The following is a 22,626-nucleotide window of genomic DNA, read 5'->3' on the forward strand; positions in this document are numbered from 1 at the left end:
GGAATTAGAACATTAACTAAAGGATCTTTTCTCCTTCTTTGCTTTCATTGGAATTAGAACATTAACTAAAGGATTTTTTCTCCTTCTTTACTTTCATTGGAATTAGAACATTAACTAAAGGATCTTTTCTCCTTCTTTACTTTCATTGGAATTATAACATTAACTAAAGGATCTTTTCTCCTTCTTTACTTTCATTGTAATTGGAACATTAACTAAAGGATCTTTTCTCCTTCTTTACTTTCATTGGAATTAGAACATTGACTAAAGGATCTTTTCTCCTTCTTTACTTTCATTGGAATTAGAACATTAACTAAAGGATCTTTTCTCCTTCTTTACTTTCATTGGAATTAAAACATTAACTAAAGGATCTTTTCTCTTTCTTTACTTTCATTGGAATTAGAACATTAACTAAAGGATCTTTTCTCCTTCTTTACTTTGATTGGAATTAGAACGTTAACTAAAGGATCTTTTTTCCTTCTTTACTTTCATTGGAATTGGAACATTAACTAAAGAATATTTTCTCCTTCTTTACTTTCATTGAATTAGAACATTAACTAAAGGATCTTTTCTCCTTCTTTACTTTCTCTGGAATTAGAACATTAACTAAAGGATCTTTTCTCCTTCTTTACTTTGATTGGAATTAGAACATTAACTAAAGGATCTTTTCTCCTTCTTTGCTTTCATTGGAATTAGAACATTAACTAAAGGATCTTTTCTCCTTCTTTGCTTTCATTGGAATTAGAACATTAACTAAAGGATCTTTTCTCCTTCTTTACTTTCATTGGAATTGGAACATTAACTAAAGGATCTGTTCTCCTTCTTTGCTTTCATTGGAATTAGAACATTAACTAAAGGATCTTTTCTCCTTCTTTACTTTCATTGGAATTAGACATTGACTAAAGGATCTTTTCTCCTTCTTTACTTTCATTGGAATTAGAACATTAACTAAAAGATCTTTTCTCCTTCTTTGCTTTCATTGGAATTAGAACATTAACTAAAGGATTTTTTCTCCTTCTTTACTTTCATTGGAATTAGAACATTAACTAAAGAATCTTTTCTCCTTCTTTACTTTCATTGGAATTAGAACATTAACTAAAGGATCTTTTCTCCTTGTTTGCTTTCATTGGAATTAGAACATTAACTAAAGGATTTTTTCTCCTTCTTTACTTTCATTGGAATTAGAACATTAACTAAAGGATCTTTTCTCCTTCTTTACTTTCATTGGAATTATAACATTAACTAAAGGATCTTTTCTCCTTCTTTACTTTCATTGTAATTGGAACATTAACTAAAGGATCTTTTCTCCTTCTTTACTTTCATTGGAATTAGAACATTGACTAAAGGATCTTTTCTCCTTCTTTACTTTCATTGGAATTAGAACATTAACTAAAGGATCTTTTCTCCTTCTTTACTTTCATTGGAATTAAAACATTAACTAAAGGATCTTTTCTCTTTCTTTACTTTCATTGGAATTAGAACATTAACTAAAGGATCTTTTCTCCTTCTTTACTTTGATTGGAATTAGAACGTTAACTAAAGGATCTTTTTTCCTTCTTTACTTTCATTGGAATTGGAACATTAACTAAAGAATATTTTCTCCTTCTTTACTTTCATTGGAATTAGAACATTAACTAAAGGATCTTTTCTCCTTCTTTACTTTCTCTGGAATTAGAACATTAACTAAAGGATCTTTTCTCCTTCTTTACTTTCATTGGAATTAGAACATTAACTAAAGGATCTTTTCTCCTTCTTTACTTTCATTGGAATTGGAACATTAACTAAAGGATCTTTTCTCCTTCTTTGCTTTCATTGGAATTAGAACATTAACTAAAGGATCTTTTCTCCTTCTTTACTTTCATTGGAATTAGACATTGACTAAAGGATCTTTTCTCCTTCTTTACTTTCATTGGAATTAGAACATTAACTAAAAGATCTTTTCTCCTTCTTTGCTTTCATTGGAATTAGAACATTAACTAAAGGATTTTTTCTCCTTCTTTACTTTCATTGGAATTAGAACATTAACTAAAGGATCTTTTCTCCTTCTTTACTTTCATTGGAATTAGAACATTAACTAAAGGATGTTTTCTCCTTCTTTACTTTCATTGGAATTGGAACATTAACTAAAGGATCTTTTCTCCTTCTTTACTTTGATTGGAATTAGACATTGACTAAAGGATCTTTTCTCCTTCTTTACTTTCATTGGAATTAGAACATTAACTAAAGGATCTTTTCTCCTTCTTTGCTTTCATTGGAATTAAAACATTAACTAAAGGATCTTTTCTCCTTTTTTACTTTCATTGGAATTGGAACATTAACTAAAGGATCTTTTCTCCTTCTTTGCTTTCATTGGAATTAGAACATTAACTAAAGGATCTTTTCTCCTTCTTTACTTTCATTGGAATTGGAACATTAACTAAAGGATCTTTTCTCCTTCTTTGCTTTCATTGGAATTAGAACATTAACTAAAGGATCTTTTCTCCTTCTTTACTTTCATTGGAATTAGACATTGACTAAAGGATCTTTTCTCCTTCTTTACTTTCATTGGAATTAGAACATTAACTAAAAGATCTTTTCTCCTTCTTTGCTTTCATTGGAATTAGAACATTAACTAAAGGATTTTTTCTCCTTCTTTACTTTCATTGGAATTAGAACATTAACTAAAGGATCTTTTCTCCTTCTTTACTTTCATTGGAATTAGAACATTAACTAAAGGATCTTTTCTCCTTCTTTACTTTCATTGGAATTGGAACATTAACTAAAGGATCTTTTCTCCTTCTTTACTTTCATTGGAATTAGACATTGACTAAAGGATCTTTTCTCCTTCTTTACTTTCATTGGAATTAGAACATTAACTAAAGGATCTTTTCTCCTTCTTTGCTTTCATTGGAATTAGAACATTAACTAAAGGATCTTTTCTCCTTCTTTACTTTGATTGGAATTAGAACGTTAACTAAAGGATCTTTTTTCCTTCTTTACTTTCATTGGAATTGGAACATTAACTAAAGAATATTTTCTCCTTCTTTACTTTCATTGGAATTAGAACATTAACTAAAGGATCTTTTCTCCTTCTTTACTTTCTCTGGAATTAGAACATTAACTAAAGGATCTTTTCTCCTTCTTTACTTTGATTGGAATTAGAACATTAACTAAAGGATCTTTTCTCCTTCTTTACTTTCATTGGAATTGGAACATTAACTAAAGGATCTTTTCTCCTTCTTTGCTTTCATTGGAATTAGAACATTAACTAAATGATCTTTTCTCCTTCTTTGCTTTCATTGGAATTAGAACATTAACTAAAGGATCTTTTCTTCTTCTTTACTCTCATTGGAATTAGAACATTAACTAAAGGATCTTTTCTCCTCTCCTTCTTTACTTTGATTGGAATTAAAACATTAACTAAAGGATCTTTTCTCCTTCTTTACTTTCATTGGAATTGGAACATTAACTAAAGGATCTTTTCTCCTTCTTTGCTTTCATTGGAATTAGAACATTAACTAAAGGATCTTTTCTCCTTCTTTACTTTCATTGGAATTGGAACATTAACTAAAGAATCTTTTCTCCTTCTTTACTTTCAATCGAATTAAAACATTGACTAAAGGATCTTTTCTCCTTCTTTACCTTCATTGGAATTAGAACATTAACTAAAGGATCTTTTCTCTTTCTTTACTTTCATTGGAATTAGAACATTAGCTAAAGGATCTTTTCTCCTTCTTTACTTTCATTGGAATTGGAACATTAACTAAAGGATCTTTTCTCCTTCTTTACTTTCATTGGAATTAGACATTGACTAAAGGATCTTTTCTCTTTCTTTACTTTCATTGGAATTAGAACATTAACTAAAGGATCTTTTCTCCTTCTTTGCTTTCATTGGAATTAGAACATTAACTAAAGGATCTTTTCTCCTTCTTTACTTTCATTGGAATTAGAACATTAACTAAAGGATCTTTTCTCCTTCTTTACTTTCATTGGAATTATAACATTAACTAAAGGATCTTTTCTCCTTCTTTACTTTCATTGGAATTGGAACATTAACTAAAGGATCTTTTCTCCTTTTTTACTTTCATTGGAATTAGAACATTGACTAAAGGATCTTTTCTCCTTCTTTACTTTCATTGGAATTAGAACATTAACTAAAGGATCTTTTCTCCTTCTTTACTTTCATTGGAATTAAAACATTAACTAAAGGATCTTTTCTCTTTCTTTACTTTCATTGGAATTAGAACATTAACTAAAGGATCTTTTCTCCTTCTTTACTTTGATTGGAATTAGAACGTTAACTAAAGGATCTTTTTTCCTTCTTTACTTTCATTGGAATTGGAACATTAACTAAAGAATATTTTCTCCTTCTTTACTTTCATTGGAATTAGAACATTAACTAAAGGATCTTTTCTCCTTCTTTACTTTCTCTGGAATTAGAACATTAACTAAAGGATCTTTTCTCCTTCTTTACTTTGATTGGAATTAGAACATTAACTAAAGGATCTTTTCTCCTTCTTTGCTTTCATTGGAATTAGAACATTAACTAAATGATCTTTTCTTCTTCTTTGCTTTCATTGGAATTAGAACATTAACTAAAGGATCTTTTCTTCTTCTTTACTCTCATTGGAATTAGAACATTAACTAAAGGATCTTTTCTCCTCTCCTTCTTTACTTTGATTGGAATTAAAACATTAACTAAAGGATCTTTTCTCCTTCTTTACTTTCATTGGAATTGGAACATTAACTAAAGGATCTTTTCTCCTTCTTTGCTTTCTCTGGAATTAGAACATTAACTAAAGGATCTTTTCTCCTTCTTTACTTTGATTGGAATTAGAACATTAACTAAAGGATCTTTTCTCCTTCTTTACTTTCATTGGAATTGGAACATTAACTAAAGGATCTTTTCTCCTTCTTTGCTTTCATTGGAATTAGAACATTAACTAAATGATCTTTTCTCCTTCTTTGCTTTCATTGGAATTAGAACATTAACTAAAGGATCTTTTCTTCTTCTTTACTCTCATTGGAATTAGAACATTAACTAAAGGATCTTTTCTCCTCTCCTTCTTTACTTTGATTGGAATTAAAACATTAACTAAAGGATCTTTTCTCCTTCTTTACTTTCATTGGAATTGGAACATTAACTAAAGGATCTTTTCTCCTTCTTTGCTTTCATTGGAATTAGAACATTAACTAAAGGATCTTTTCTCCTTCTTTACTTTCATTGGAATTGGAACATTAACTAAAGGATCTTTTCTCCTTCTTTACTTTCAATCGAATTTAAACATTGACTAAAGGATCTTTTCTCCTTCTTTACCTTCATTGGAATTAGAACATTAACTAAAGGATCTTTTCTCTTTCTTTACTTTCATTGGAATTAGAACATTAGCTAAAGGATCTTTTCTCCTTCTTTACTTTGATTGGAATTAGAACATTAACTAAAGGATCTTTTTCCCTTCTTTACTTTCATTGGAATTAGAACATTAACTAAAGGATCTTTTCTCCTTCTTTACTTTCATTGGAATTAGAACATTAACTAAAGGATCTTTTCTCCTTCTTTACTTTCATTGGAATTAGAACATTAACTAAAGGATCTTTTCTCCTTCTTTACTTTCATTGGAATTAGAACATTAACTAAAGGATCTTTTCTCCTTCTTTACTTTCATTGGAATTAGAACATTAACTAAAGGATCTTTTCTCCTTCTTTACTTTCATTGGAATTAGAACATTAACTAAAGGATCTTTTCTCCTTCTTTACTTTCATTGGAATTAGAACATTAACTAAAGGATCTTTTTTCCTTCTTTACTTTCATTGGAATTGGAACATTAACTAAAGGATCTTTTCTCCTTCTTTACTTTCTCTGGAATTAGAACATTAACTAAAGGATATTTTCTCCTTCTTTACTTTGATTGGAATTAGAACGTTAACTAAAGGATCTTTTCTCCTTCTTTGCTTTCATTGGAATTAGAACATTAACTAAAGGATCTTTTCTCCTTCTTTACTTTCATTGGAATTGGAACATTAACTAAAGGATCTTTTCTCCTTCTTTATTTTGATTGGAATTAGAACATTAACTAAAGGATCTTTTCTTCTTCTTTACTTTGATTGGAATTAGAACATTAACTAAATGATCTTTTCTCCTTCTTTACTTTCATTGGAATTGGAACATTAACTAAAGGATCTTTTCTCCTTCTTTACTTTCATTGGAATTAGAACATTAACTAAATGATCTTTTCTCCTTCTTTACTTTCATTGGAATTAGAACATTAACTAAAGGATCTTTTCTTCTTCTTTGCTTTCATTGGAATTAGAACATTAACTAAATGATCTTTTGTCCTTCTTTACTTTCATTGGAATTAGAACATTAACTAAAGGATCTTTTCTCCTTCTTTGCTTTCATTTGAATTGGAACATTAACTAAAGGATCTTTTCTCCTTCTTTACTTTCATTGGAATTAGAACATTAACTAAAGGATCTTTTCTCCTTCTTTGCTTTCATTGGAATTAGAACATTAACTAAAGGATCTTTTCTCTTTCTTTACTTTCACTAGAATTAGAACATTAACTAAAGGATCTTTTCTCCTTCTTTACTTTTACTAGAATTAGAACATTAACTAAAGGATCTTTTCTCCTTCTCTACGTTGATTGGAATTTAAATATTAACGAAATACTATTTTTCCTTCCTCGAACTGATTGGAATAATAACATTAACTAAAGGTTATTTTCTTTTTCTTCAAGTTGATTGGGATTAAAACATCAACTGATGCCTTTTTTGTCCTTTCTCAAGTTTCTTTTGACTAGAAAATTAAATAATATCTATTTTACTCGTCCTCAAGGTTACAGTGTTAAAACATTTAAAATACTCTGTACTAATATTAAACTTCAAGTCAACAATATATCCTAATGATAAGTTTACAAACATATTTTTTTCAGCCAATGGCAGTCGTTTTTCAAGACGTATTTCTCATTATAAGGTGAATAAAAGAAGATATTAAGTTGATTCTGAGGTCAGCCTTCGTTTTAATCATTTTAGACCAGAATTTTATCGTGGCAACACTTTTGCACGTGGAGGTGACTTGGAAACACAAGAATCTGTAACGTGTAATAATACAGCAACGGTAATTAACAGAGAATTCAAATATTAAAATCTTACAAGAACTTTGTTATGGCAATACACCGAGAAAATAAAACTAAAGAGCCTAAATGATCATAAAAACAGCATTTGGTTAAAATTGACACATTACCGCGTGCTTTGGCCGATTCGTAATCGTTCTTGCACACTAACTTGTTGTCTTCCATCAGGTAGAACTCGTCGCCAGTGTTTAGCTGTCGCTTGCAAAGGATACAAGAAAAACAGGATAGGTGATAGACATTGTCTTGCGCTCTTCTCACCACTTGTGTCGGAGGAATACCCTGCTCGCAACCAGCACATTTCGTTCCAAATATCCTGAAAAAACGGTTAATTTTTGTATTCCTACTCTTTAACGAACTGGTGATTCTCGAAAATAATTCGTTCACTCTATTCCGCTAATTAATATGAAAATAGAAATTGTTCATTTAGCTTCGTCAAGACGAGTTATTATAGCAAACACTGGCTGAAGAGAAAAAAAGAAAATTGTCTCCGTAAAAAAACAACCCGCTGGAATAGTGATAAGTCTACGGGTTTACAACGCTAAAATCAGAGGTTTGATTCCCCTCGGTGGACATAGCAGATAGCCTGATGTGGCTTTGCTATAAGAAGAAAAAAACATACAGAGAAACACAAAACACACATTACTCTTATAAAGTAAATAAAATGAAATGTTAATTGTTAAGCACTTAGGTTATGTGTACCGTGTCCATGAAGAGTATCGAAACCCGGTTGTTTAGTGTTGTAATTATTCAGACTTGGCTCTAAGTCACTGGAGGGTTGGAATTCTGGTAAGATAGAGTTAAAAATTCGCGTGTTGAAATCTTAAAACATGAAGACTAAAAAGATGATAAATACATTTATATATACATGAAACTTGGTCAGTATACTTTGTATCAGAATATGTTACACATACTTTTAATTACTTCTAAAACACAGTACAATAAGATCATACTACTGGTATAATGTAAATAGTTAAATTATTAGTATCTTCATATTTGATCAAATTAGCTTGTGCTATTGGACTGAATATTTCTATCATTTACATTACGTATAACAAAGTCTGTACGAAACATTTTTTTTATATTCAAGCCAGAGATGTTTTCAATTGAGTCACCAAATACTATACATCATAATTGTAAATAACTTTCGGTTTGAAGTAATCCTAGTTCATGAAACATTTATTTTTAAGATATCTATTAAGTTACACTAATATCCATTTTACGTTCAGAGGTAAAAACTAAACAATTGTAAACTATATACATGAGAAGCTATCTCAAGAAACAGTCGAGGAAACGAATAATCCATTGAATAGATTGTATATTATCTTAGGATATAATTTGACACTGAAAGAGCATTTCACTTATAATTAATAATTTTGCCTTAATTTTCCCAAATATTCTTTGTACACTAGATTTTCTATTTTGAAATTATGGCTATTGTAGTATAGTAAATTTAAAGAAGATATGTGCGTACTTACCTTTTTAATCTTTCCATAAATATATTTATATGAAAATATTGTAAATAGAAATATTAAGTATTTTTCGTAATGTACAATTTTAAAACAACTTAATATTGCTGTCTTCACGAAGAACCATATGTAATTCATCCAAATATAGATGTTTTGTACTGGAAGGGCAAACACAAGTATATGTGAGCTGATTATACGAGTTTATCCATTCAGGATTTGCCACACTGTTTATGACTACATGATTTTCTTACTTGAAAAAGTCTTCTTTGCAAAATACTTGTCCGTTTCTCGAAAAACATTTATCGGAGAGCTGAGCCTGACACTCGGTACACTTGAGACATTTAGCGTGCCACGGCCTGTCTAAAACCTTCAGTATGAAACGATCCAGTATCGACTGTTCACATCCTGCGCACTTTGGGATCGTAGCTACAGAACAACACACAAAACAAAAGTTACACTACTCGGTTTCAAATTTATTCTGCATTCAGAATTCGTAGTACAAATGCGATATTTACAATAAAAGAGATATTGATAAATATAGGCTTGTAAAGCAAATAAAATTATTTTACGTGAAACATCAACAGTAGAATTAACATTCGGTGTATATTATGCGGTAATTTGACTTTTGCAGAGTTTATTTCACAATTTATTTAAGTATCTTCTTTCTCAAAACATGCTTACAAGTAGTTCAATCTGAGAAATCGATGGGCACTTGTATAAAAGTTATCTTAGAATACACAACCAATTAATCTTGAAAAGAACGCAAAGAAATAGATCCTTCAAATTTGAATAGTAATATTTTTGTATATAAAATACATTCATTTTGAAAATACTCAGCAAATGACCCTAAAGAGAAATTCGTTAAATTAAGAATCGATAAGAAAAGATCTCAATAAAATTTATAGGAAATTTCTTTCTTCTTATGAATATAGCGAAATAGAAGAGATGAGTTGTTTAGGCTTTCTTGGAATAGGGGGTTAACAATTTTATTTCTACAGAGATATACGAGAATTTATGTACTATGTATAATTTTAAGTTGGACCATTTATAAGGATTTCAAAAATAAATTCGTTGTCTAAATTGCAAAGCGTAATCTGTACAACCAGATGGCGGCCTAGCATGGCCAGGTGGTTACGGATCTCGACTCGCTATCTGAGGGTCGCGAAATCGAATCCCCGTCGCACCAAATATGCTCACCCTTTCAGCCGTGGGGGTGTTATAAAGTTACGGTCAATCCTACCATTCTTTGTTAAAGGAGTAGCCCAAGAGTTGGCGGTAGGTGGTGATGACTAGCTGCCTTCCCTCTAGTCTTACACTGCTAAATTAGGTATGGCTAGCGCAGATAGCCTTCGTGTAGCTGTGCGCAAAATTCAAAACAAACAAACCAATAGCCAGACGCACGTCAATTTCCAAATGTTGCACAGAACCATACCGTGACTTCCAAGGTGTGTATGGTTGGTGTACTGCAGAACGAACGTTTGACATATGGAATAAAACACGATAATGATGTTTTTCGAGAGACTAGTATATAGTTGTAGCTTACGACAACGTTGTTACGCATCACTTAATCCTTGTATTCTAGAATTCTCCTTAAATTGTTGGTTTTTAATTATTTAAAGTTCGTTGGGTTCATACTTGATTTTGTCTTTGTTGCTGTTGCTAGTTGTAATACAATAATCCTTCAACACAAAATATATTACAACCGTTCTCTCTGATGTGAACGATATTCAGTTTAGTTTACCTCAATGGAGGGAGTTATCATCTGTATTAGGGGAAACAGATTCAACAGATTTCAAGGATGACTTTATTGAGATCACAAACATACATCTGTACATCTAAAATTCACTTTTAATCTACAGAAATTAAAAAACACAACTCGATACTTTATAAATAGATAAGTCATCAATCTTGTGTTGTTGTTTTTTGGAATGGGGAGCAAATGAAAGATAAAAGCAGCAGTGGGTTGCAAACCATCTAAATATATTTAATCATGCAGAATAAAGTGGAGTTTAATTTTTTTCCTGAATAAAACTCTGTTGTCATAAAAGACTCTTGAAAATTTAGCCCACGGACAGCTGTTATTTATAACAAAATTGTTCGAATTCAGTATGAAGCTTTCTGTGTACTCACCCTATTTTACGTAGAATTATAAAAAAAAAAACAACAAACAGTAAATTCTGCCACACATTTTGATACCTCGTTTGAAACTCCTGTGCTATTCAACTTAAAAATTTTGTTATATCAACTTAATACCAGATGGCGCCTCTCTCTCCGTTACTTGATTTTTTTATACATAATATTATATGATTTATAATATTTTCAAGTAACATCAATTCTAAAAGTTGGTAGTCTCTGTGTACGAATTATTTTCTCGAAAAGACTGTTACAATATCACCCAGCCATGGCACTATGGACACTATGCGTGACAGTATTACACTGTCAAATGGTCAGTAATTCGTTGTGAGCCAAAATACAAATATATTGCTCATACACATGTCGCCTCTAGAATAAAGTCACGCATCTGTGACGATGAGCCACTACATTAGTTTATATATAAATCGTTTAAATAATTGTGTTAACCTGCTTCGATATTCGTATTAATATTTTCCACATCTTGCTATTAATTGTTTTACTTGATTAAGCCTTTGTACAAGTCACGTTTTAAAGATTACTTTTGTCAACTAGAGGGAGTTTGAAGCTCCACGTTTTTACCCCATATACAGTAAGTACCTCTTTCCCCTGAGATTAGACACAGTAAAAAGTCCCGACAAAATACAACTATATCACTAACGAGAAAGGCCCCGCGGTGATTTAGCAGTCTGGGGGCTTATAACGCTAAAAATAGAGGTTCGATACATGTTGTGGGCACAACGCAAATATCTCCGAGTATAGTTTTTGTGTGTTTAATAATAAACAAAACAACAAAAGTAAAATCGAACGAATGAGCCCCGAAAAGTAATCAGACTTTCACAAGTAATGGATATCGACAAGACTCTTATAATACCGCTTTCCACAGTGAACAAGGTGTAAATGCACTTTCTGTACGACTCCGAATGCCTAAAACCAAGAGAATGAACTTTTCAAGTTTTAAAGAGATGGTCTACATCTGATAATCGTTACTCTTTGATGTTAGAAAAACATGTAGGTTCAAGACGTTTTTATTCATTTCTATCAAGATAACCGCTACTGTTGCCGGACAGTTGCAACTGTGTCCCATTATCTTCAGAAGCCATCTGATAGGATACAGTATAGCTAGAAGAACACTACTGGTCATTGCAGGTAGTATTATATGTCAGCAACAATGGACACCACAGATGTTTTCATATAATTCTGCCTTTCTGGACAAAGACATAATTTTGTTTGTTTGATTTTTTCAAACGCGTCTATATTTATATAATTTTTTGACGTATGACACATCTAGAACTGGCGATTATTCAAAAGTTTTGTTTAACTGTTTACAAGATAGGACAAAATGATAAAACATTTCCGAATGTTACTTCAGACGATCACCTATAATTGTATGTGAGAGGTCAATCTTTAGCTGCTTGGTGCAATAATAATTTTAAACCAATGCCTTCTTGCTCGTTCAGCCTGAATCGTAAGAAGACGGTTGTTTGTTTGTTTTTGAGTTTCGCGCAAAGCTACCCAAGGGTTATCTACGCTAGCCGTCCCTAGAGACTAGAGGGAAGGCAGCTAGTCATGACCACCCACCGCCAACTCTTGGGCTGCTCTTTTACCAACGAACAGTGGGATTGACCGTAACATTATAACGCCCTCACAGCTGTAAGCGCAAGCATGTTTGCTGCGACGGGAGTTCAAACTCTCGACTCTCAGATTATGACTCGAACGCCTTAACTCCCATGGTCATGCTGGACCAAAGATGGGTTGCAATGGACATCAGGATATTGTTACTCTCTTGTGGCTGGTCCAGTTGCCAGATGTAAGCCCTGCTATTCATGATCATTTTGTTCCAAAATAATTCCAAATAATTAATGTATGTGGACAACTCAACCTTTTAGGTTCCTTATAAGGAACAAATGGAATTACCCATGCTTAAATTTCAAATATAAATCCGATGTGTGACATAGTTTTTGCCTCAAATTATGTTGCTATAGGACCGATGCGCTATTAATTCTAATGCTGGTAATATTTTCTTTCGCGTTTGTTTAAATAAATGACATGTTTTTGCTGTGGGTGTCTCTTTACTTGAGATAGAATGTTTAAAATAATTACTTGAGAAATGCTTTCCATCGATTTTAAAGGTTGGGTAGCAAAAACGAACTTTAACTGAATAATTGAAGATGTCAGTTGTTTTGTACATGGAATTTATTGTGTTAAGGTTTAAAAATATATCAAATAACTGAGTTTATTAGTGAATTAAGGTACAGTATGTGATTAAGTCAATAGTTAAGTTTTTGTATTTTGAAATTAAAGTTCGTTTCCAAATTATTTTCCGGTAATATTTTTTCTAACAGTCAAGATAAACGAGTTATATCTAACAACAAGTCTTATTCACTTAATTTAATCCTCTAAATCCTTGAAGTAATTTCAACTGATTTTATATTGTGAAATTTTGAGATCTTTTATTTGCTGTAATCATTAGTCGAATGCATAAATTATGCTAACTTTAAAGAAAACATCTTCTCACAATGATTTAAAGAGAAGTACAATTAACCTGTTGACTGCCAAGTATTTCAGCTGCTACAATACAACTCTAATGCTTCTTCATTATGTAACTTTTTCGTGACGCCATTTTGGATCGTGAGTGACACAATTTGTAAGTAGGTCAAATGCATGTATAGTGCTCGTCTACGGCACTGAACAGGTTAATGGATAGGCATGATTAGGGTTAAACCTGGCTCAGCGAATCCAAAACAGGTAATTTTGATTATGTTATCTGTCGTAACAATACCGAAACGACATTTGGAGCACAATATGTGATGATATTAGTTCAAAGTTCGTGCTTTAACATAGAAAGCATAGATAAAATGAATAGAAGGCTCAAAATATGTGGTAAAAGCAATGAATCACGATGAAGATGCATAGCACAAAGTGTGTTAATACTGGAACAAATCCATAACACAAAGTGTGTTAATACTGGAATGGATGCATAACGCAAAGTGTATTAATACTGGAAGAGATGCATAACACAAAGTGTGTTAATACTGGAAGAGATGCATAACACAAAGTGTGTTAATACTGGAAGTGATCCATAACACAAAGTGTGTTAATACTGAGAGAAATCCATAACACAAAGTATGTTAATACTGGAAGCGATCCATAACACCAAGTGTGTTAATACTGGAAAGGATCCATAACACAAAGTGTATTAATACCGGAAGAGATGCATGACACAAAGTGTGTTAATACTGAGAGAAATCCATAACACAAAGTATGTTAATACTGGAAGCGATCCATAACACCAAGTGTGTTAATACTGGAAAGGATGCATAACGCAAAGTGTGTTAATACTGGAACAAATCCATAACACAAAGTGTGTTAATACTGGAATGGATGCATAACGCAAAGTGTATTAATACTGGAAGAGATGCATAACACAAAGTGTGTTAATACTGGAAGAGATGCATAACACAAAGTGTGTTAATACTGGAAGTGATCCATAACACAAAGTGTGTTAATACTGAGAGAAATCCATAACACAAAGTATGTTAATACTGGAAGCGATCCATAACACCAAGTGTGTTAATACTGGAAAGGATCCATAACACAAAGTGTATTAATACCGGAAGAGATGCATGACACAAAGTGTGTTATTACTGAAAGTGATCCATAACACAAAGTGTGTTATTACTGGAAGTGATCCGTAACACAAAGTGTGTTAATACTGGAAGAGATCCATAATACAAAGTGTGTTAATACTGGAAAAGATGCATAACACAAAGTGTATTGATACTGGAAGAGATACATAACACAAAGTGTATTGATACTGGAAGAGATACATAACACAAAATGTATTGATACTGGAAGAGATATATTGCTCTAATCATTAATGGTTCAATAACGTTAGCGTCTGAAACGGTATTATTTCTAATAATAGTTTCGTCCAGAAAAGAATTATCTTGGCCTTCTTATCACGAAAACAAGTAAATCTTTCATTTGTAATTAAAACATCTCTCTCTTGGCTGTTGATGCAAAGATATATTGTAGAATTTTAGAGTCAACATATGTCTTGTATGGAAAAAATAATAATTTTTGTAAACTTCAGAGTGGCATCTATGGTGCCAAAGGAAATCCTTCAGTGTGGTTAGCACTCGGAGCTATGAACCACAAAAAAGTTGCAGCTGTGTTGATAGATGAAGCTGTTCAAAAGGTATATGTAACACAAACAATGGAAAAAGACGTAGTTGGTTTGTAGTAACAGATTTAGAGTAATCGTTAATACTTCCTATGTCTGTAATTACTTCATTAAGAGAAAACCTCCAGTGGCTCGGCGGTATGTCTGCGGACTTACAACGCTAAAAACCGAGTTTCGATACCCGTGGTGAGCAGAGCACAGATAGCCCATTGTGTAGCTTTGTGCTTAATTCAAAACAACAAACATCATTACGAAAATGTTTCAAAAATATTGTTGTTATTCTTTTGTGACCTTTGCAAAGCTTTTGTCATGCCCTAAAAGCCTTTTAATATTTTAGCTAAATATATCATATCATCTAAAGAAAATAGAAGACAATTAGTAAATTTGCAAACTTTTCTGTTCAGATTAACGTGAGTGTAAATACGATTTTATTGAACGAAACTCACTCTGAATGTGACCTTCGATTTCTGACACCTGTTTATAATTACACGTCATCCATACTTTAATATTCCTTTTGAGTTCTCATTTTGAATGTGATTGAATTATTTATTAACGTTTCACTTGACTCTGTAGCTACCTAACGATTTGAGAATCCATGCGTTATGTGTGATAACATGCATTGGTAGTGATTCTTTCTATTCAGCTTCTCCGTATTTGGATATTTTTACCATGTTTGTTATCGAGAAACCACAATCAGAAGAAATGTCTTCTATCTTCTAGACTAAAGAGAGAAAAATATACATAAATACAAAATAAAAATACACAGTAAAATATGAGCCCACTCACTTTTCCACATCTGGAAGTAATTACATGATAAATGAAATAACAGAATCTCGTCTAATACGCTAAAGGACTTTTGTACCATACCTGTAAGGTTAAATATGAGTTGTTGGATCATAAAGTTAACTAACATCAATTATCGTATAACTTAAAGTGCAATTCATCTGTCCGTCAGTGTTCTAAGTTTTTTGATAATACTATTGTGTAGTAACATGTTCAAAAGATTGTTGAAAAGAAAACACAGTTCGCTCTTTATAAACTTGATAGAAAACATCTTGATTCGTGGTTGCTCACCAGTTCAAAGGTAACCATAGTAATTTTATTTTATATTTTAAAATTTATGTATCACCGTTTAGAGTAAAATACAATTGACAGTAACTTTAACATACCATGCTTAAGTTGTAAAATGAGACTGTTTATTTAATAAAGAAAACAACACAATATTAATGTAAAGGTAAATATGTAGTACTGGTTTTGGTATATAAATTATAGGTGTATAAAAGTGCCCACACAGTGAGGCCTTTGGTGATTATTATTTTTGTAAATTTAAAGCAAGTAAATTGCTTTACTTCGTAAATGGTTATTTCAGTGATAAAATAAAATAAAAATATTAATACATCAGAAGGTCACCCTTCTTTACGGAGTTCTGTTAGTACTAATTAAACGCTAGCATAACGATATTATGTCTGTGGTTCCAGTTTCTCTAACCGATCTTCTAATAACAATCACCAATATTTCAAGGTGTGGCTGGAAGCTTGAAAAAGTCTCATTTGTAAGTCTTCGTCAGCTTAAAATCAGTCTCGATTATCTTGTTAATGGTGCGGATGCGTCCAGTTTCACTGCGATAACTTTTGGGGTTGAAAAGTTCTCTTTCGTAACTGAACACTCGTTTATTTTAAATCTTGTGTAATTTATCTTTACCTTGTTTAATAATACCACTTTATAAGTATTATTTGCCAAAAAGTTTTGTGTAGTTTATTTCAAGCAAAAGAAGTGGAAAGAAGCTATATTTGTTAATTGTAAAACACGTTACTTCACGTAAGTTGTCATGGCAACCAAAGACACACTTCGTCAATTTCAAAACTCAAAACAGCAAAACGGATAACGCCCGAAGGTTTAGATTCAATTCTCTTTAAATACGTGAATAATATAGTTACTAATTTAATGTAGTTCCCATATTTTTTTAAATTGGCCTCCAGAAAAATAAACAACTATTTACTATTACCTGGAGAGGTAATGGTTCTAGCTATTTATAATGTTCTGGCCGTAAATTTTGGCTACATCAAGTCAGAGATCTTAATAATAACAAGAGGTATTAATAAAAATAAAATGTTATTTTATTATGTTTTTTAATTGGCTAAATAAAAATAAAAACTGCATGTGAAATTTAAATTATTACATTCAACTACTTTCAAAAAACCAAGTATCAAAATGATAAATACCAGTAACAGCTTATTATAGTTGATTTAAGGCTAAACTTCAACTTCAGAGAAAACTCACTTTGGGTTATTTGCTCTGTCTACTGCGTGGAATCGAACCTTGAATTTAAAAGTTGTATGTTCATAAACTTACCGCTGAACTACTTTGGGATACTGAAAAAATCTGGATATATGTAAAAGTGTTAATGTCAAAAATCATATCGCGGAAATTTACAGCAAATGACATGATTCATAAAATATATTTTACACTTGAGGTCTACAACAAGTATGTATTATAAAATAAAAACAGCCTTCTTCATCAGGCTTAACGATTAGTTATGTGCAGCAAATAAAACACGAAACATCGGAACATATTAAACATTATATTTCACAAACACCAGAAACACATGAATATGATTAGTTCTCATTTTCTTACTTAATCGAGTCAGTACGTGGTTCCTGGTTCGTTACCGCAAAAATATGTTCCGCACTTTCAGGCTGTTGGTACGCTGTAATAACGATGGTCAAATCCTACCGCTTGGTTAGAAGAAAATAGTTCAATTACTAATGTTGAAAGTCTGTCACTTTAATATTAATTCCAGCTGTTACACAGTTAACCCTTTTGTAACTTTGAGCGTAATTCTGAAATAAAGAAAGTTTCATGTGAGAGTGCGACTTAATAGTTGTCTGCTTGCTTCTTACATTTGAACTAAAGGGTAGGGAAGTTTACGGTCCCCAGCTAGTATAGCGGTAAGTCTACGGATTTGCAACGCTAAAATTAGGGGTTCGATTCTTCTCGGTGGAGTCGGCAGATAGCCTGATGTGGCTTTGCTATAACAAAAAACACACACGTAATTTTATGTTTAATATAAACTTAAAACAGAGCACAAAGTGGCAATGTCTCTTGTCAACGATGGCATAATACTTCAATAACTCGGGTAACAGTTCATGCTTTGGAGCAGATAACGGTAATCATAATACTATATTGTGCTCTGCAGTGTGTTTCAAACGTGGCCCAATCAGAGCATGTGTAGATTAGCTCGTATGTGCTTTTACGACGGTGTTTGCTTTTAATTCTTTTTTAAAGATTTATTATAGAATATTGATAGAGCTGATTCAACCTTCGATACAGAAGTTTAAAGTACACTCGTAACACTACAGACATAAAAATAAACGTAATTCAGACAGTTCAAATACATCTTAATTTGATGAGCAAATGCAGTTCGCTCAATGTGTCCATGCCAGTTGTAACTTGAGTGTTGACTTTGGGGAAAGTAGCTATTTCATACTGTTTTAACATGTGTAAGAAACACATTAAACATGAACCATTAGTGTTATCCTTTCCGACTTAATTATAATTGTTACACAGAATAACACAGAATTAAAAGCATCGTAATAAATATTGATTACAATATTTTTGATAAGCTATACCTTTAAAATTCATCACACTTTAAGTTGTGGTATGTGAAAAGAAAAGTCTATGATATATTTCAGATAAAATGTTGAAATATTCAATAGTTTTTATACGGTATGAAATTAGAACTTAAGAAGTACAAATACGAATAGTCAGATGTGGTAAAAACTCCATAACCTAGAACAGAGTTCATAGCATTTCAAAGTTTGTTATTGGTTAATTGTAGGTGGATTGTACTAAACTTTATAGCCTACATTTAATAATTTTCAGTAAGAGGTAATAAAATAGCTAGAAAACATTACTACTATTGTCATTTAACTAATTTCATATAGTAATCTAAACATACTCTTTGACTACCGTCCAGTGGGAAAGCAGTATGTCTGCAGACTTCTACCGTTGGAAATTGGCTTTCGATATCCGTGATGGGCAGACCACATGTAGCCTTTTGTGTAGTTTTGCGCTTAATAATAAATAAAGACAACTCTTTGGTCTAAAATATGACCTTTTTATGAGACCTTGTTTTTTAACGTATTTGGCCTCTGTGACGTCATGTGGTTTTAAGGTCCTGTACCTGCATTCAGCTCCACCAGTCGTATTACTATTAACATTTATTTTTGTGTAGGCATAATGTCTTCGCCAGAATATTTCAGAATGTTTAGGCTAGAAAAATATCTATTTGTTTGTAGTTAAGAAAAAATATATGCTCTGGGCTCTGCACAGCCCTGATTTCTAGCATTACAAGTCCTCAGACTTACCTTAGTGCCACGAAGGAACTACAAAAAACAAAAAACTTTGATATTTTAAATGGACAACTTACAATGACTTAGTAGCTCTTATTGGCAAAACACCATTAACTAATTATCCTTCCTCATCAAGATATGACAAACACATACAGTTTAAACCCAACACTTATTTTTATTACACACCATATTTTTACAGAAGGTAAGCGAATTATAATTTTCATGATAGATTGTGAAACGTTTTAATTACGAAATGGCATTCTTACGCCATGACCAAAACTAAAATGTTTGTACATGATGTAGCCATGTTAGGGATCCAATGACTAATAATTCAGTATTGTCTGAGATCTATGACATCGTATATTTAATATCTTAGTTGGTTAGATCATCTATGTCATAGGTTCAAAACAGTTTTGATCTTTGTCTTCTATTTTACATAAAAGGGTGGTTAGTAAATTATAAACCAGAACGTAGTTTCATAACAGTTGAGTTTTAGGACACACTTGTTTAGCTTATTTAACTGTGACAAACATACAAAACATTTATAACACTCTCAAGATCAAGTGTTTACAATCTTGCGATATCATTTTTTTCTAGGCTAGTTTTATGGACTAGTAGAGTCTACGAAACTGGTAAGAGCAGAAAATAAGTGATATATATATTTACTAGAAACGCAAATTTATAACATAACCCGGTGATTTATCTTTCAGTGTGTGTTTTATTTGACTACTCTTTTGCTTATTAATTACTCAGTGAGGTGCTTTTATCCCCATAGGTCATACATAGCTTTTTTTAGATTTGACAGTCATGTGGTGTAGTAAAAAAACCACGTTCTTAACGACCAAGAGACTTTAAACTAGATTATCCTCGTATTGAAAGGTTGAATTACAAACGTGTTATTATTTAATATCGTAATTTATCTCTGTTAAACAACAGAATTTTACGTAAGTTAAAAAACAAACAAACTTATATGATTTGTTTTCAAGTTAAACAAGTAAAACTATACACATGTGACTTGGTTAAAAATATGACTTCTGATGGTATCTGAAACATTTCAGTTTTCCTGCTGAGTTACTTTTCTTTCATAATATACCGTCCTATCAGATTCGACTTTTTTACATTTTGATTGTTACGTGTGTCAATAGATGGCGCTCAATAAATCACAAAGCTATGAAAATTAAAGGTTATTGAATGTGTGTTTCCTTATAGCAAAGCCAACTCGTGCCATCTACTGAGTCTACCGAGGGGAATCGAGCCCCTGAATTTAGCGTTGTAAATCCGTAGACTTACTGCTGTACCAGCTAGGAACTATTAGGACGATCAAAATAAATTTGTCGCTTGTATTTGTGATTGTTAACTTAAAGCAGTAAATCTATCCATGTCACGAAAAAATAAATATTTATGTATTGTTCATTATCACTTACTTTTGTTTTTTAAAAAGGAAATGTCCTCAAGTTTTCAAAACAGAAAGTTATAAGAAAGCTATAATCACTTTGTTTTTATCATGTAATTTCAATTACGTCAATCTTAAAAGTGCACGTACGAAACATGGCAATAATGTTTAATTGTATCTGTAATAAACCATTGTTCAGGTACACTTATTCATGGTATTACGAACTAAGAGGGTAGACTGCTCTCAACAGGGGTAAAACTGAGTTCTTGCGATTATCAAGTTATGCTTCTGATCCTGACCTGAAATTTTTGCTTAAATATTATCTGAATTTCGATTTATTATAAACTTTTATGCTGTATTTCTCTATATTTGTCGACTCAGATTTTTGTTAATGAGAAGAAACAATCAGGGTTGATAACACCAGCTTTGTTGTGTAACTATCAAAAACACTGTGACGCTGATGCCAGATAATGGAACTAAAACGAGAATTATAACAAAAGAAGCCTACAGTTTGAGAACAAAGAGGTACAACAAATTCTCACGAGTTACGACTTTCTTCGATTATCAGAATTCGGTGTACCCCTTCTCCCAATATGGCCAGGTGGTTAGGGAACTCGACTAGTAATCCGAGAGTAGCGGGTTCGAATCCCCGTCTCACCAAACAATGCTCGTCCTTTCAGCTTTGGGGCATCATAATGTTTAGGTCAATCCCACTGGCGCTGATTAATAGCTGCCTTACCTCTAGTCTTACACTGCGCAATTAGGGACGGCTAGTACAGATAGTCCTAGTGTAGCTTTGCGCGAAATTAAAAAAAACAAAACACCCTTTTTACAAAATGCGTTCGTCTTTCTTTCTTAAGACAAGTGTCTTACTGAATATTGAAGAAATAATTATTAATTGTTTGTTTGTTTGTGAATTTCGCACAAAGCTACTCGAGGGCTATCTGTGCTAGCCGTCCCTAATTTTGCAGTGTAAGACTAGAGGGAAGGCAGCTAGTCATCACCACCCACCGCCAACTCTTGGGCTACTCTTTTACCAATGAATAGTGGGATTGACCGTTACATTATAACGCCCCCACGGCTGAAAGGGCGAGCACGTTTGGCGCGACGGGGATGCGAACCCGCGACCCTCAGATTACGAGTCGCACGCCTTAACACGCTTGGCCATGCCGGGCCCATAATTATTAATAATATTGGTCTTTGTTCTGTGGATTAGTAGTAAGTTTGAGGGCTTATAAAGCTAAAATACGGGGTTCGATACCTTTAGTAAACATAACTTTAATAGCTGCGCATTCTGTGAATATTTGTCACAAAATGCATCATCTAAATTGACAAAAAGTTAATTTTAGGAGTCGTTATCCTGTAGATACATTTCTTTTTTCTTGAACTGAGGTTTTGAAGACATGTTCAAGGAGTCACACAAGATGTTTTTGTAATGATCATAGTTACAAAGTTTTTCTTTTTTTTTCCTTCTTTCTGGTACACAATATTAATGAGTACGACACAGAGCTGCTACATTCATTATTATGTTTATCGGCGAATTAATAATTTTTGTTTTTGTTGTTGGTTTTCGGTGCAGTTTTTAGAAGTTGGAAGACTATTTCAACTTGTGTTACTAAACCTAATACAGCTTTATCTTTATATTTAGGTGTACGTGTTATGTGTTTTCTTATAGCAGAGCCACATCGGGCCGTCTGCTGAACCTACCGAGAGGAATCGAACTCCTGATTTTAGCGTTGTAAATCCGTAGACTTACCACTGTACTAGCGGGGGACTTCTATTTAGGTATATTATTTGCGAACTGTTTGATTTTTAAATCCTTGTTTATGTGATATACAATTCTATTCTGATGATGGGTTGGATGAGCTTACGCATTGTTAAAATATAAATCTATTTTCCTAGTTTTCTACCGAACAATGGAGTACTAGAACCTTTAGAATATCTGATGTATTCTTCGGTCGAAATTGCACCGGTTTCTGTTAATTAAAT

At 32.3% G+C, this 22,626-nt stretch overlaps 1 protein-coding gene across 7 annotated transcripts in view; it reads right to left on the reverse strand.

Moving 5' to 3' along the window:
• LOC143251973 (LIM/homeobox protein Lhx3-like) overlaps positions 1-22,626 on the reverse strand; it is a 115,137-nt gene that overhangs the window by 25,172 nt on the left and 67,339 nt on the right. For 5 of the 7 annotated variants that reach the window (XM_076503398.1, XM_076503401.1, XM_076503403.1 and 2 more), the window contains exons 2-3: positions 8,828-9,002; positions 7,221-7,423 (exon numbers count right to left, since the gene is read on the reverse strand). In XM_076503398.1, the coding sequence (XP_076359513.1) occupies positions 7,221-7,423; positions 8,828-9,002 (378 nt within the window). Of the gene's footprint in view, positions 1-7,220; positions 7,424-8,827; positions 9,003-15,338; positions 15,614-22,626 lie in introns of all 7 variants that reach the window. The other 2 variants (XM_076503399.1, XM_076503402.1) reach the window with 1 other exon arrangement.

Source organism: Tachypleus tridentatus, chromosome 6, assembly GCF_004210375.1.
Source record: "Tachypleus tridentatus isolate NWPU-2018 chromosome 6, ASM421037v1, whole genome shotgun sequence".
In the NCBI taxonomy this organism is placed as follows: Eukaryota; Metazoa; Arthropoda; class Merostomata; order Xiphosura; family Limulidae; genus Tachypleus; species Tachypleus tridentatus.